This window comes from Brachyhypopomus gauderio, chromosome 10, assembly GCF_052324685.1.
Source record: "Brachyhypopomus gauderio isolate BG-103 chromosome 10, BGAUD_0.2, whole genome shotgun sequence".
Classification (NCBI taxonomy): domain Eukaryota; kingdom Metazoa; phylum Chordata; class Actinopteri; order Gymnotiformes; family Hypopomidae; genus Brachyhypopomus; species Brachyhypopomus gauderio.
In genome coordinates this window covers 3311078-3324756 of record NC_135220.1, presented here as the reverse complement: position 1 = coordinate 3324756, position 13679 = coordinate 3311078, and the positions used below count along the sequence as shown (strand labels likewise).

Genomic DNA, 13679 nt, shown 5'->3' with positions numbered 1-13679 from the left:
GAGACAGGGGACGGAGAAGGACCGGCTCCAGCGCGGGGACAGCTTGAAGCAGGAGGAGTTTAAGTGTGGACCCAGCCAGAGACCCAGTCCAGTCTCTTACAGCCACGGACCACAACTCTGCAACGAGCAGCCACACTGACCATTAACAACCACTTCGTCTTCACTGGTAGCGTTGGCTCCTAACATTCAAACTCAGATTTACACATGTAGAAAACCAGTTACATGTCATTCTATAATTATAATGGCTTATTCTATACAGTAAGTATACAGTGAGACTCTCCAGTCTGAATCAATGCAAGAAAACAAGCCAGATTACAATAGAGCAACAGCACTTGATCCTCGTCATGACGACATGCTACAAGAATACAACAGAAACGGGAGTATTTTGGATTTATTCCTGTCAGCTAAGCTCTGACCTACACAAGACCTTGATTTATTGGAAGAAGCTTCAACATCAGTGTTTTAAGTATAACTTCCGAATTAAACGTGGCCGACTAAGTTTGACTACATTTAATTCGTATGTTATACTAAATACGTTGCTGGTAAACCTTCTTCAAAGGATATAGCATTTGATTTGTATTTTTCCATGTGTTTATTTACCACTGAAATAAGTCATACAATGTCATTTTATCCAAGGTTGTTCATGGTCACTTGTGCTGTGCAATCATATACAATATTGGATATTTATTTTCTTTATATTAATTTTTTTTTCATCGTACCATGTCAAATGACAACAAAAAAACATGACATTTATTATAATATCTTAATTTCAGTCAACCAAACATCACATTTATTATAATATCTTAATTTCAGTCAACCAAACATCACATTTATTATAATATCTAATTTTTTTCCCCTCAGCTACGAGATGATACAGTGCAACAAGAGACAGGGTGCATTTACATAAAGCAGATTTCAACACAGATCTGCACAGATTTCCTGATCTTCAAATCACCGTCATGAATATTCGGCGCACATGGAGGTCGCAGGACCTGCTGGAAGGCCGCAGTACTAAAATGCCCCAGAACCCTTAGCGATAAACTCAGTCGGCTTCTGCTCTGCGGATAACGGACACTGGAGAAAAACGTCTGCACAACTTCACATTGACTAAAGGAAATGTTTCAGGATCACACAGCAAATGCCCACAGCCACAAATAAATAAGACTTCATCTAGCTACTAAACAACAATATTAAGCTCATCATATATACAAATTTTCAAAACCACAGGTTCCACTTGTAAATACACAGACTTCATTTTATACTTGTTTCAAAAAAATTCAAAGATTTCAAATTTGTCTGATCGATCATTAGACACGGAGTTTAGGCAACGCAGCCAATGTCATGTATATTTAATAAATCCCTTTGCTCGTGTGAAACTTATTGCACTTGGTATCCCTTTTCCTATTCCATTTTATGTATCACCTTGGCTGCTAACAACTTATTACATGTAGTGGTTCAGCTCACAATTTTCAGTGACCCCCTGCTGACCCCTAGTGGTGGTGCCTGGACTAGCTACAGCTCCGGAGTACCCGTCTTTTGTTCTTGGCTATGGTTTATGTTTTTTTTTAACTGACATATTATAAAACACAGTACGCTAGTATTCGGTTGGATGGATGAAACGTCTGCTGCTAAATTTGATTTTTTCATAAGAAAATACAGACAGGATGACAAAATAAGGTGGAATGATATCAGTTCAAAATGTTTGCGTCCACTTGGAATTAAAATAAAGACCCTGTCTTGAGAGAGAGAGAATGTAAACACAGTGAGTTAACTCAATACTCCAGTAACACTGAATCAAAATAAAGATTAAGAAATCTAAAGTAGCACACAAACCAGGAATGCACTGACAGACAGTGGGACAGAATGGGGAGGCTCTTATAGCAGTGAAACAAAGAACCACGCGGACACAGATCATCAAAACCACACAGTCACCAGAGGTGCTAAAGTATCCTGAGCTGAGCGGACCCAGGGAAATAAGCACTGGGGGGATTGGGGAGCGGGTGGGGGAGTGTCCGAGCAGGAACGGGCCCGCCTCGCCTCACTCCGTCTGGGGCACGGAGATGGCGGGGCCCTTGGGGTCGTCGAAACGGTCCATGGTGTGCAGCTGCATGACCATGTGCAGGCCGTAGGTCAGCACCAGCACCAGGAGCAGGGATGTGACCAGGCCCATCCAGATACCTGGCGTGAAGAAGCCAGCGCAGTCGCTGGCGTATGAGAACTCCTTCCCAGTCACGTTGAAGCCCTGGATCTGTGGTGCAGGGAGAGGAAGGTCAGAGACAGGAAACACAGCCTGGCTGTAGTTCCTCACAGCACTCCCAGTGGGGTAAAGAGCCCTCGAGCTCTTTCCATGATGAGAACTTCATGGGTCAGTTTGCAGGATGCAGATTTAAACTAGCTATATAATAAATATCAGATTACCCGTAGTTAAACCATATTTAGCTGCGTTAGATGTAAGGACATTAACTAAGCTATGAGCTCATAATTGTTTTATTTTGTATTATAATCAAACCAACAGGCTCTTATAAAGGGTTATCTGGGTAAAGGGAATAGGTAAAAATATGGAAATGGAAAAATTCACACTTTATGAAATACCACCCAGATTTTAGCAATGGCAGTGGCACTGATCCAGCTGCATTTCATTATACGCAATCTACTTGTGCTGAAAATAGTTGGACTTTGACCCAGTGCCCCTCTAAGGGTCAGATCTCCTCTCTTTAACTGTTCGACTGTCCCTCCTTCTCACAATACCTGGAAGTCTTCGAAGGAGAGCTTCCAGTCGCTGTCCTTGGACAAGGGGACCAGTTGCGGGTAGAGGAAGCTTGTGACGGAATCGCAGTGGTACGAGTACTCGGCAGGGGCGTAGATGTTCCTGCTGCCGTTGAAATGGGCCTTTCTGCCATCGTACTCCAACGTCACCCGGTCCAGGGTGAACCAGCGACGGGCCGACACCTTATAGTACTTCTGGCTCATCTCAAAACTGCAGGGACAGAACAGCTAAGACTCAGAACAGCTAGTGCACGCCCGGGTCAAATGCGAGCAGTGAGTGCGAGAACAGCTCGCAGGTTAGCAAGATGCATGCGCTAGCTGTGGCAGAGCACATGCAAGGTCTGGCTTAGGGGCCCTTAGGCCTGGCTTAGGGGCCTTTTTGGATAATTTAAAGAAATGGCAGAAAGAGGTATTTTTGTATGACTTTAAAAACTAAACCAATACTTACATGAGTTTGAAATTGCGGTACATCAATACGGTCTCATAATTGAGGACCAGCCTGCAGAAACATACACGTTTAGACAGGGGTGGAGAATCAAGCAATTCCCCCCCGCCCCCCGTACAGATTAGGCCTAACAGCAGACCTGGAGTGAGTCTTATTACAGAAGGAGCCCTCTAGGTTGGGGGAGACTCCTTGGCCAAAGGTCTTGGGGCCCAGGTCATGTCTCTGCCACTTCCCCGAGTGGTAGTGGCTCACGCCGAGCTTCTCCGCCCACAGCAGGATGCAGGGGGAGCTCTGCTCCTTGAACTCCACGGGTGGGTACGGGTTAGCGGGGCCCTTCTGCCTGGCCTGCAGGAGGGACCGCCCCCCCGCCGAGTGCATGGCCACGGGCGGCTCCTCCATCACCTAAACACAAACACAACATAAACAAACAAACAGGGTAATCTCAGAAAGAGGGAGAGAGACTAAACAAATACACATGATTATATACATTAGAATATACACACACACACAGTCTGCAGAGACGGACAGTCCACACAAACACTTCAAGAACACTGCAGTCTACTGAGCCAACGTGTATTTGAGTTCTGTAAAAATAAAAAAAATGCTGGATGTTGTGGGAAGGTGTTTTTTCAAGAATGATGATTTACCCGTGAGGGTCGGAGAGCTGTATACATGGCCGTGTACGGCACAGACTGGCCATTCATGATGCTCAACACCTGACCAATCACCTCATCTGAAACACACACATTTATATATCGTTGTTACATTATTAAAACTGATCATTTTAGTCTGACTGATAAGCAAAATGAAAAGTTGGATTTTGTTAGATAACTGCACCAAACGAACACTGTGTATCCCTCACCGTTTCCACCGAGTACCTCCTTAGTAGACATCATATCAGCCCTGGGGGAGAAGGGTGGTCCAGAGGAGATCAAGTATACATACATAGTTTAGCTTCAGTTTCATTCAACTGAATAGCCTCAATTGATTTAAGTGATGAGATTTACCCTATATTAGATGTTTTCATCTGGCATGAAACTGTTCTGGATCATAGCCAGTTCTGCAGTCCGAGCCAGAACCCTGCTACGCGATGTGCTGGACTTAAGGCTACGTGACACATGCTGACACCAATGGGGCGGGGACATGTAGACAGGGGCGGGGACATCCAAATTGGGGGCGGGGACATGGACAGCAGGTGGGCACTCACCCGGAGCTGTAGGGCAGGCGGAAGATGAGCAGGGCGGGAAGAGAGGCGTTGAGCCGGAGCTGGGCGAGGGTTTCCGGGTCCATGTAGAGCGGCGCTGTGTCCAGCTGCTCCTGGAGAAGTGAGGGGAGGGACGCGCTGGCCAAGGAGGACACGGACGGCAGCAGCAGGGAGGACGAGGACTGCAGCGCCACCTAGTGTTGAGGCGGGGAGTGAACGACAGTCTGAGAAATACTATAACAGTATAAACAAGAACTACAGAGAGAGAGAGAGAGAGAGAGAGAGAGAGAGAGAGAGAGAGAGAGAGAGAGAGAGAGAGAGAGAGAGAGAGAGAGAGAGAGATAGATAGATAGATAGATAGATAGATAGATAGATAGATAGATAGATAGATAGAGAGAGAGAGAGAGAGAGAGAGAGAGAGAGAGAGAGAGAGAGAGAGATGACTGGATTGCTCAGTAGGTTTTTGTACAACATGGGGCCTTCTGAATAGATACAGGAGCTTAGAGAAACAGACTTCAAATTGAAGAAATAGAGTTCTCTGCCTCTGAGAAACTTTCAACCAGTAAGTAAAAGTAAAATTTATTTATAGTCCACGTTTCACAGACATATGCCACTAAGTGCTTTACAATGCTAAAAACCACAAGAAAACAATAAATACACAACATAAGACAATAGCATAAAACTCTTTAAAGCGTCAATAGACCCTACACCTGCTGCCCAAACACCTGCTTGAAAAGGTGAATTTCTTTTTAAATGAGTCAACAGAATCACACAATCTTATAGGAAGAGGGAGTCTGTCCCACAGTCTCTGAGCAATAACCTGAAATGCTCCATCTCCACGAGTCTTTAAGCAAGAACATGGGACAGACAGTAAGTTTAGCTCACTCAATCTTAGGCATCGCGTTGTTGCATACAGATACACTAAATCAGCCGCATACAAAGGAGCCTGACTACGCAGTGGTCTGCAAGTTAAAACAAGACTCTACAGGAAGCCAGTGTAAAGAGACCAACAAGAAAGGACACTCCCCATCAACACAGGAGCAAGTATTACTACGGTCTCACTCACCTCCAGGTTGGGGAAGGCACTGTTCTGTTTGTTTCCAAACACACCACCATACATGGTGAAGTCATCCACACTCATCTGAGTAAGAGAGAATAATCCAATTATTTAATTGCATCCATCTAAGGACTCTTACCTTTGCTGCAATGTCACTGTTCGTTTACAGTATGTTAAGGACATCGAGTCACACCCGCGTGATCATTTCTACTGATTCTACCACAGCGATTCAGTTGTAGAACAGAAACTATTTCTTTATTTGTAAGCAGCTCGTGTGTGTGTGAGAAGATGAGCGTGTCCCACTAACCTTGTCCTGGAGGAGGACAGTTCGTGTGTGTGAAGATGAGTGTGTCCCCCTAACCTTGTCCTGGAGGAAGACAGCTTGTGTGTGCGAAGATGAGTCTGTCCCCCTAACCTTGTCCTGGAGGAAGACAGCTCGTGTGTGTGTGTGTGTGTGAAGATGAGTGTGTCCCACTAACCTTGTCCTGTAGGAGGACAGTTCGTGTGTGTGTGTGAAGATGAGTGTGTCCCCCTAACCTTGTCCTGGAGGAGGACAGTTCGTGTGTGTGAGGATGAGTGTGTCCCCCTAACCTTGTCCTGGAGGAGGACAGTTCGTGTGTGTGAGAGGATGAGTGTGTCCCCCTAACCTTGTCCTGGAGGAAGACAGCTCGTGTGTGTGTGTGTGTGAAGATGAGTGTGTCCCACTAACCTTGTCCTGGAGGAAGACAGCTCGTGTGTGTGTGTGTGTGTGTGTGTGTGTGTGTGTGTGTGTGTGTGTGTGTGTGTGTGTGTGTGTGTGTGAAGATGAGTGTGTCCCACTAACCTTGTCCTGGAGGAAGACCAAGACATTATGCGGCGCCGAGCTCAGTGCTGTGCTCAGGTAGGACTCCAGCTGGCCGGCGGACACTGTTAGACCAGCGAGCGGGGAGCTCTGGGTTGGCATCGGAAATCTGGAGATGGACACAACAGACATAACCGCCCGAAGGTGAAGACGGCCACCCGCCGGGTGTAGATGTAAGGGTGTAGATGAACCCGCACACAGCTCGTCTAGAGACGGACACCATCGCAGGGGAAGCTGCAGGCTAACGAACCACCTAGCCGACTAGCTCCCTCAACAACCTGACAAAAATATCCCAACGTCGAATGAACACGAGGAACATGGTTATGCGGTAAATAATTACCCATTGCTGGACCACATCATCAGGGGTACTTGCTCGTCGCATCGTCCACCACTGAGAACACTGAGCCACACGACTCCGATCACAGCGCAGCGGACAGCGGCCATCCTCACAGCGGCCATCTTGAGCTCGGTGACGCGCGCGAGAAGAACCTTCTCCACGGCAACAGACCACGTGACCGCTTCATTTTCTTAAATAAACCTGGGATTTTTTGTGCATTAATCATTTATTTCAATGTACCTACCAATAAATAATGTGTTCTAATTTTTGTTTTTTTTTTATGTAGTTATTTTCTAAAATTTTTTTATTGCAATTATTTTCCTAAAAATGTTTTACAACATTGGCAGAGTGCAAATAACAGGCTAGAACACTGTAAACCCGAATTTTATATCTACTCAACTGCTTAATTTCAATGTACATACATATTTAAGTTTTATTGCATACCTATGAAATCTAGGTATATTGTACTCATATTTGCACACACTGAAATTTACTAACAATTTTAAGTTTAATGAACTGAAAATTAAATATTTTTCAACTGATCAACTTAAATACTTTATTGTTGAACACTTTTCCGCCATTTTGTTAGCTTGCTGTTTGTAGTCAGGCCAGGCAGACACATAGGCTATAGGCAAAACACAAGTCCGAGTTGCAGTTTGTTTTAACCAATGCGGCCGATTTTTTAACCTGCTGCGTTTTATTCGGTAGCCTAGGCTGTTTACGAGCTGTGTTTTCTTTTAACATTAACCTTATTTGTTGACAGATATTCTCACGGCTTTTGCAACAAGTGAACCATAGGCTATAGAATTTTGGTGATGGAAAACTTGGCCAATCTACCCCAGGCCGTCTGTCTTCTTTTCGGTCTCATCTATGCCCTTCACCTGGTCTACCCTAAGGGCATGAAAAACACTTTCTGCTTCATGCAGCAAGTAATGCTCAACATTGTCGTGAACTGCCACCCAACCTTCAGACTTTAAAAAATCAGCTTGTAGTGTGAAACTCCATGTTTCTGTGTTTGTTTTTGCTCGTGTGCTGTTTGTGGTGTCCACATTATGGCCTACAATTCATGAGCATGTTCTCTTTTACTTACTAGTCAGAATGTCTTTAGTATACCAGTGGTAGTTTAGAGAAGTCATTTTCTCAGTGTCTAAGTAGTGGTTAATGTAAATTACTGTAATGTATAAGTAATTTTAAGTAAATACTGAACAGAAATAAGACAAAGTATTTTGTCTTTCTTTTTCACTAAATATTTGTAATCAAAGTAAAAAAGAATATAAAATATAAATCAATATTTTATTTCTTGAACTCAAGATACTAGTAGTCAGTCATGATGGTCTGGTGGTTAGGAACTGGTCTTGTGACCGGAGGGTCGTGGGTGCCCCTGAGCAAGGCCCTTAACCCTCAATTGCTCACTTGTATAAAAATGAGATAAAAATGTAAGTCGCTCTGGATAAGGGCGTCTGCCAAATGCCGTAAATGTAAGTAGAATTAATGGGTAAAGCGATTAGGATAACAAGTACAGAAAAGTTCAATCATTGTACCCTTGATGCAAACCAACTTAAATATTTTAGGTAATACTGACTTACATTTTCATTTCACATTACTTACATTTTTTTGTAAACTCAACTTATCCCTTTAGGCAAAACAACTTTGTTTTAAGTAATACCAACTTAAGTTTTCATTGTACATTACTTAAATTTTTAAGGCAACCGGCAACTCTTTATATTTTTAAGTAAACTCAACTTATCCGGGCTTACAGTGAAGCTTTCCTCTATATTGCAAGCAAAACAAATTGAAATTTCTGGTAATGTGATTGAAGTTCAACGGACTACTCGCTTTTTGCGTTTGACTCTGAACACAATTATGTACTAAAGCAACTAATGAATAAGAAACAGCAAGGATTTGCATTAATAATCTTTTAAGAAAATATAATATTCAGATTAAATAGGTGATTTTGCTCTGTAAAAAAAAAACATTCAACAATTTTTATTGAATCAACACTAAATGTTCAAAAGTAACTGCTTTAAAGCTATTTACTTCTGATTCAGACTTGTGCCAAATATTACAGCCATTTTAATGGATTCAAGTTAGAGAAACAACTTCAGTAAATGCAATAAGTTTAACCTTTTTCAGTCTGAAATGCATCTTCTTACAATCATTGAAAACGTGCAAATTAGTGCTAAAACATTTAAAACCAATATAAAATGGTTTACTCACTTTTCTCAAAAATATTTTTCAGGCCACTACAAAATCTTGAAGATTGTTCCCATGATCAAGAAAACAAAGATTTTTCTCCAGAATCTTTGCTACCCAGGCCTGGAATACAGGTCTAAACATCCTGGATTGACGAAGCACTTACCAGGATGGACTGAAACGCATAAGAACTCATGCACTCACAAAATCCAGTAAATCCACAGGAGTTAATCGACTGTTTCCTTTTGGCTGGGCGGAGCCATACTGCACAAGTACATGGCTGGGCATAGTTCTGTTGAGGCAGTTATGCATTATGAGGGTGTCTTCCTGTCCACATTCAGTATACCCTGAAACAAGGGATCCTTGACAGATCAACCACTGGACTGCATCTTCTGATGAAGAGCTTCTGCCTGGGATTTCAAACTGCGGAACTCAGTCTGAATGAAGTCTGTCACTGCTTTCCTTATTTCCATCTAGTGGTAAGAACAGAGGCATGGTTAAAACCTTGACAGTGTTGGCTCCACTGAAGCACTGCCATCTCTACAGTAGATCTGGGCTGAAGGGTAATACCGAGCTTTTGTTTTCGGCTCTCGACGAGTCAACCAACTGCTTGACTGTAAAGGGTTTTCCAACCAAGACAGTTACTCTCTGTGAAAAAGACAAATTACATTCAAAGAGGGAAGCCTTGCACTGACAGTAAATATCAATTGGTCAGTACAATTTTTAATAGGCCTGCAAAGGTGTATGTGCACCTTTCCTGTCCGGGGGATGTAAGGTGAGTTATTTGGAAGGACATCGTTGAAACCTGAGGGGGGGGGAGAAAAAGATTAGAATGAGTTGTAATGAATCAGTAATACCAATTTGGGTAGCAAGTTTGCCTGAGAAAGAAAGTTAGGTAGCCTACATAGACGGGCGGCAAGTTCATAATTCATAATCTGGTTGCCTGAAATTGGAACTTTGCAAGAACTGTGCAGTTGTGGTTCACATGTCTAATGTTTCTGCATACACTTCAACTGTAGTTTTAGGAAACTTGCTGGTGTGGTAAACTACCTCATACATTGATTACATAAAGAAGCAACAAAGCATTAGTCAAAAATGGTAGAAGTACTTACCCACATGCCACAGAGGTAAAATTATGGGATGAAGGGAGCATTCTGCTATCAAACGGCCAACTCCTGTGTGGCAAATAGAGTACACATTTATTTGTAAGCATTAAACACTTCAAATATGAATTGGGTAAAGAAAGCCCACAGATAAACCTTACCCCATTTTAACCTGATGAACTCATCACTCATGTTCACTTTCCCTAAAAAAAAGAAAAAAAAAAAGAAAAGAAAAAAAAAAACCATGGTCAAGTGTTGAATTGTGAGCATGTTCAGCACAAACTTCTAATATGTTTGTGTGAGTCATCTCACCTTCTGGAAACACATGAACCCAATCACCCTGATTGAGCCTCTCCAACAAGAAGTCCATTCCTCTCTGATAAACTCCATCGCCTAAAATCAGAAGCACATCTTTGTGTCCTATGATATCTGTGATCACTTAAAGAAGAATTTCACTCAGCAGCTATTATCTGACATGATGTTGCAAAAAGTAAAAAAAAAAAATGTTTTAAATAAATTTATCCAAAATTCCTCATGTACAATATCATCAGTCTGTGAATTTCAGCAAAACACTGAAAACAAAAATAAGTAAATTCTTAATAATTAATTGTTAATAAGCATTACATAAATCCTTTTTCATGACAAAAGTCTCATTTATCTGTTCACTAAGAACAGCATTCACTTTCCTGTGCTGTAGAATGATTAAATCTTAGGATCGCTTAATGAATGTTAGCTTGTTCTCTTTAGAGTTCCAAGGAAATAGTTGGATAAATTCTTCCAAACAAAACAACCAACAGCAAAAACTGGGTACAAATATCACTTTGAGGGGTATGCCCCTCTGAAGGGGGAGGGGTCTGTTGAGCATATGGAGGTCCCAGTGCTGGCATCTATGAACCTGAAGCCAGTATACCTGCATTCAACAGTGTGGGTCACTCTAGAAGAAACTTTAGCTGAGGCAAGTAGATGAATCCATCAGCTTATGGATAATAGACGAGTTCACTGGTCAAGCTCAATTCATGAGCCTGCAGAGCTGTGTGTCTCAGACATGTGCAGCACTGGAGATACTAGGCAGACTGTATTAGCACAATTCCTGCTCAATCTGTACACTTTTAAGTATGACTTCAACATCTGCAGATATTTTTCAATGACACAGCCATCACGGGGTGTATCAGGAATGGACAGATGTGTGGAAATATTGGAAACTTGAGGTTGTCAATGTGGTGTAAAACTTGTCATGTGGTGTAAAACTTAACAAAATCAACACTGGGAAGATGAGAGTGATCCTCATTCAGTGTCAGACTCAAGAACGCCATGCGAGATCTTTCCTCCCCACTGCAACAAGACTGTACAAGCAGTTTCCTTTCTGCAGGCACTCTCCTGCTCTCTGAACTGTGCTGAACTACACTATACAGATCCATGTTTACAGCGTATAAATGCACACTAGTACACACTGTGCTCTGCTACTTGTTGTTGTGACACTGCTTTCATTTTGCACTTCCCTAACTTTGGTAATAATCTCTTGACCTTGCCCATGTAGCTCATGTATGTTTAATATATATACTTCATGTGTATATACACATATATTTCACTCTAGTAATTTTATTTCTCGAAAGTAACATCCCCACCCTTCTATTTTAGACTAACTTTTAATCTTAACGTACAATAGCATACATATTAGACATAGGGATACATATACATACAGACAAATTCTGTTCTTGTATAATATGTATGTTATGGATCAGTAAAGAGTTCTCTTATAACAAGGCTCACCCCGAACAACAGGTACACACTTTCCTCTGCTGAAGAACCCAGAGTGCAGTTCACTTGTGAAGCAAATGTCAGAGGCAGCAGGTGTCCTGAACACAAACGCCAACAATACGATACATATAAACACATGGTGTTTATATATATACGATAAACACAGTGAAGCACACATAACCGCCTCCTCTTACATCTGGAGGTAGTTTAGTCCATACTCACCATCTCATCTTCCTCCAGTTCCAAAGCTGCCGAAATTTCAACACCCCTAAAAAAAAGAGCATGTCTATTGGATTGCTTGTCCTTTTGCCTCCCATAAGGATAAAGTCTGAAGTTAGGGTTTAAACTGTATTCTTGAAATGAAGCTTCGTCTGGTTGTATCTGCACAAGTCTGTGTTTTCTGTGTATTAACTAACCATATAGGTAGTGCCTGTACTGCTACACCTGTTACACACCTAGGCTCAGACATCTACTTACCCCAGATATGTGGGTCATCCATGCAGGACTGGTGATTGGACACTGTGATAAGGGGCGTGTCCTGAGAGCGCTCGTCAACCAAATTCAGCAAAACGTCATGGTTGTGCACCGACAAGGAGTTCATATACTCTACAGGCAGAAGCAGGTAGTCATGTGACGAGATTCTGATAACACGAGACACTTGAGGGTCAAGTGAGAAAGGAAGAATGGGGACTTACTGGTCCATAAGTAGCTGTACGATCCCACCATGCCCATGACCAGTGAGCTGGATATCCTCCAGCCCAGGCGGGGGCACTGTGGGAACGGCCATTTCACCTCAAGGGGCATGACTAGTGCACTTGTGCATTCATTCAGACTAGGGTACAAAGATTGAACATGCTTTGAAAAGAGTGGTTCGATTTTAAACATTGTTTCAAATATTCAAATATATCTAATTATAGCTAATAATGCAGTTGCACTACCTAATACCAGAGGAATTAAATCCCATGTAAAAAAAATGCCACACCTGGTTTTTTATTTATTTATATGCTTTCTATTTGACTTCTATGGTACCATTCCGGTGTCTACGTGTTACATAAAATCGTTCATGAATGTAATAGAAACTGATCGCAACTGGGTGATTTCAGAAGTGCTTTTACAGGACGTTTCTGAAATAATTATTATTCAGAAATTATTGGACGCAGCGCATACTCCTGTCACACATTAATATCAACGATGGGAGGAAATTTAATCGGAAGAAAGTATGTTTGGCTGCCTCAAACTGCGCAAACCAGCGAACTGCATTTAACAGCTGAAGATGGTCATCAATGCACAACCAACTATTATGAATGAAACAGGAAACAGGAAGTGGCTAAAACTTACCAGTATGTTTAAAACATGTAAACGTGACGGGTCTAAGAAAGACGCACCATTAATCATGAGACCCCGTAAATATATATATATATATATTTACTCTAGCCAACTCCTGAGTAATGAGCAGAAGGAAACGTCTGAGAAAAGTTTCTAGTTCTGGAAACAAGTGCCAAGCGCCGTCTGAAGCGTGAAGAGAAACACCACAAACCTATTTTCGTCTGGGTTCAGTTGCCGGTAATCGTTCACGCCAACTGATATTTATGGGATTCACAAAGTCTAGTGATACAGGCAGAAACCCCCTCACCTTCCATATTCCCCCACATATGCGGTCGAGCAAGAGGTCAAGAGACACAGGAACAAATTCGCAGAAGCAGTGAACATTGAATTGTGGGACCTGTAGTTCCGATGCAGCTTCTTCGTGCATTGGTTTATCGCGCTCATGAAACAGAAGGCTTTCTTAGCCTAGTTGCCGTTGGCAGGTTTAGGAATTATCGTATGTCTTATTTACTGTCGTATTTACAGTAGGAAACGAACAAATTTAAACTGATGACTCAGAAAAGTCCGAGTGTTGTGTTGTGTGTTACATGCAGTGAAAACGACATTTCCAGCTTAGCAAGTGAACATGTTACCCTCTCTTAAGACTGTT

General features: G+C 42.3%; 2 protein-coding genes across 5 annotated transcripts; both read right to left on the bottom strand.

Annotated features, from left to right (window-relative positions):
* Window positions 1–732: 732 nt before the first annotated feature.
* atp6ap1a (ATPase H+ transporting accessory protein 1a) lies at window positions 733–6809 on the bottom strand. 2 transcript variants are annotated; one of them, XM_077018762.1, is made up of 10 exons: window positions 6654–6809; window positions 6296–6422; window positions 5482–5556; window positions 4419–4609; window positions 4074–4114; window positions 3859–3944; window positions 3351–3613; window positions 3215–3265; window positions 2749–2977; window positions 733–2248 (listed from the first exon to the last, which is right to left on the bottom strand). In XM_077018762.1, exons 1-10 carry the CDS (start codon window positions 6770–6772, stop codon window positions 2039–2041), a joined length of 1392 nt encoding a protein of 463 aa, XP_076874877.1. In that variant the 5' UTR covers window positions 6773–6809; the 3' UTR covers window positions 733–2038. The 2 variants fall into 2 exon arrangements, with proteins under 2 accessions (XP_076874877.1, XP_076874878.1); XM_077018763.1 differs by lacking the exons at window positions 6296–6422; window positions 6654–6809 and adding an exon at window positions 5834–6065.
* A 1790-nt stretch (window positions 6810–8599) lies between these two features.
* tafazzin (tafazzin, phospholipid-lysophospholipid transacylase) lies at window positions 8600–13460 on the bottom strand. 3 transcript variants are annotated; one of them, XM_077018764.1, is made up of 11 exons: window positions 13338–13460; window positions 12400–12536; window positions 12182–12310; window positions 11927–11972; window positions 11717–11802; window positions 10259–10339; window positions 10108–10149; window positions 9956–10018; window positions 9596–9648; window positions 9414–9491; window positions 8600–9316 (listed from the first exon to the last, which is right to left on the bottom strand). In XM_077018764.1, the coding sequence occupies exons 1-11, from the start codon at window positions 13412–13414 to the stop codon at window positions 9215–9217; spliced, it is 894 nt and encodes a 297-aa protein (XP_076874879.1). In that variant the 5' UTR covers window positions 13415–13460; the 3' UTR covers window positions 8600–9214. The 3 variants fall into 3 exon arrangements, with proteins under 3 accessions (XP_076874879.1, XP_076874880.1, XP_076874881.1); XM_077018765.1 differs by having other exon boundaries at window positions 13242–13397; XM_077018766.1 differs by lacking the exon at window positions 13338–13460 and adding an exon at window positions 13043–13188.
* Window positions 13461–13679: the final 219 nt, after the last annotated feature.

Coding starts and splice junctions, on each gene's coding strand:
- tafazzin (XM_077018764.1), bottom strand. CDS start 13,414: ATGTTCACTGCTTCTGCGAATTTGTTCCTGTGTCTCTTGACCTCTTGC. Junction 12,311..12,399: donor GTACAGCTACTTATGGACCA/GTAAGTCCCCAT, acceptor TTCTGCCTGTAG/AGTATATGAACTCCTTGTCG. Junction 9,649..9,955: donor TTTACCTCTGTGGCATGTGG/GTAAGTACTTCT, acceptor CCCCCCCCTCAG/GTTTCAACGATGTCCTTCCA.
- atp6ap1a (XM_077018762.1), bottom strand. CDS start 6,772: ATGGCCGCTGTGAGGATGGCCGCTGTCCGCTGCGCTGTGATCGGAGTC. Junction 5,557..6,295: donor TGGTCTTCCTCCAGGACAAG/GTTAGTGGGACA, acceptor TCTCTTACTCAG/ATGAGTGTGGATGACTTCAC. Junction 3,614..3,858: donor CAGCTCTCCGACCCTCACGG/GTAAATCATCAT, acceptor GTTTGTGTTTAG/GTGATGGAGGAGCCGCCCGT.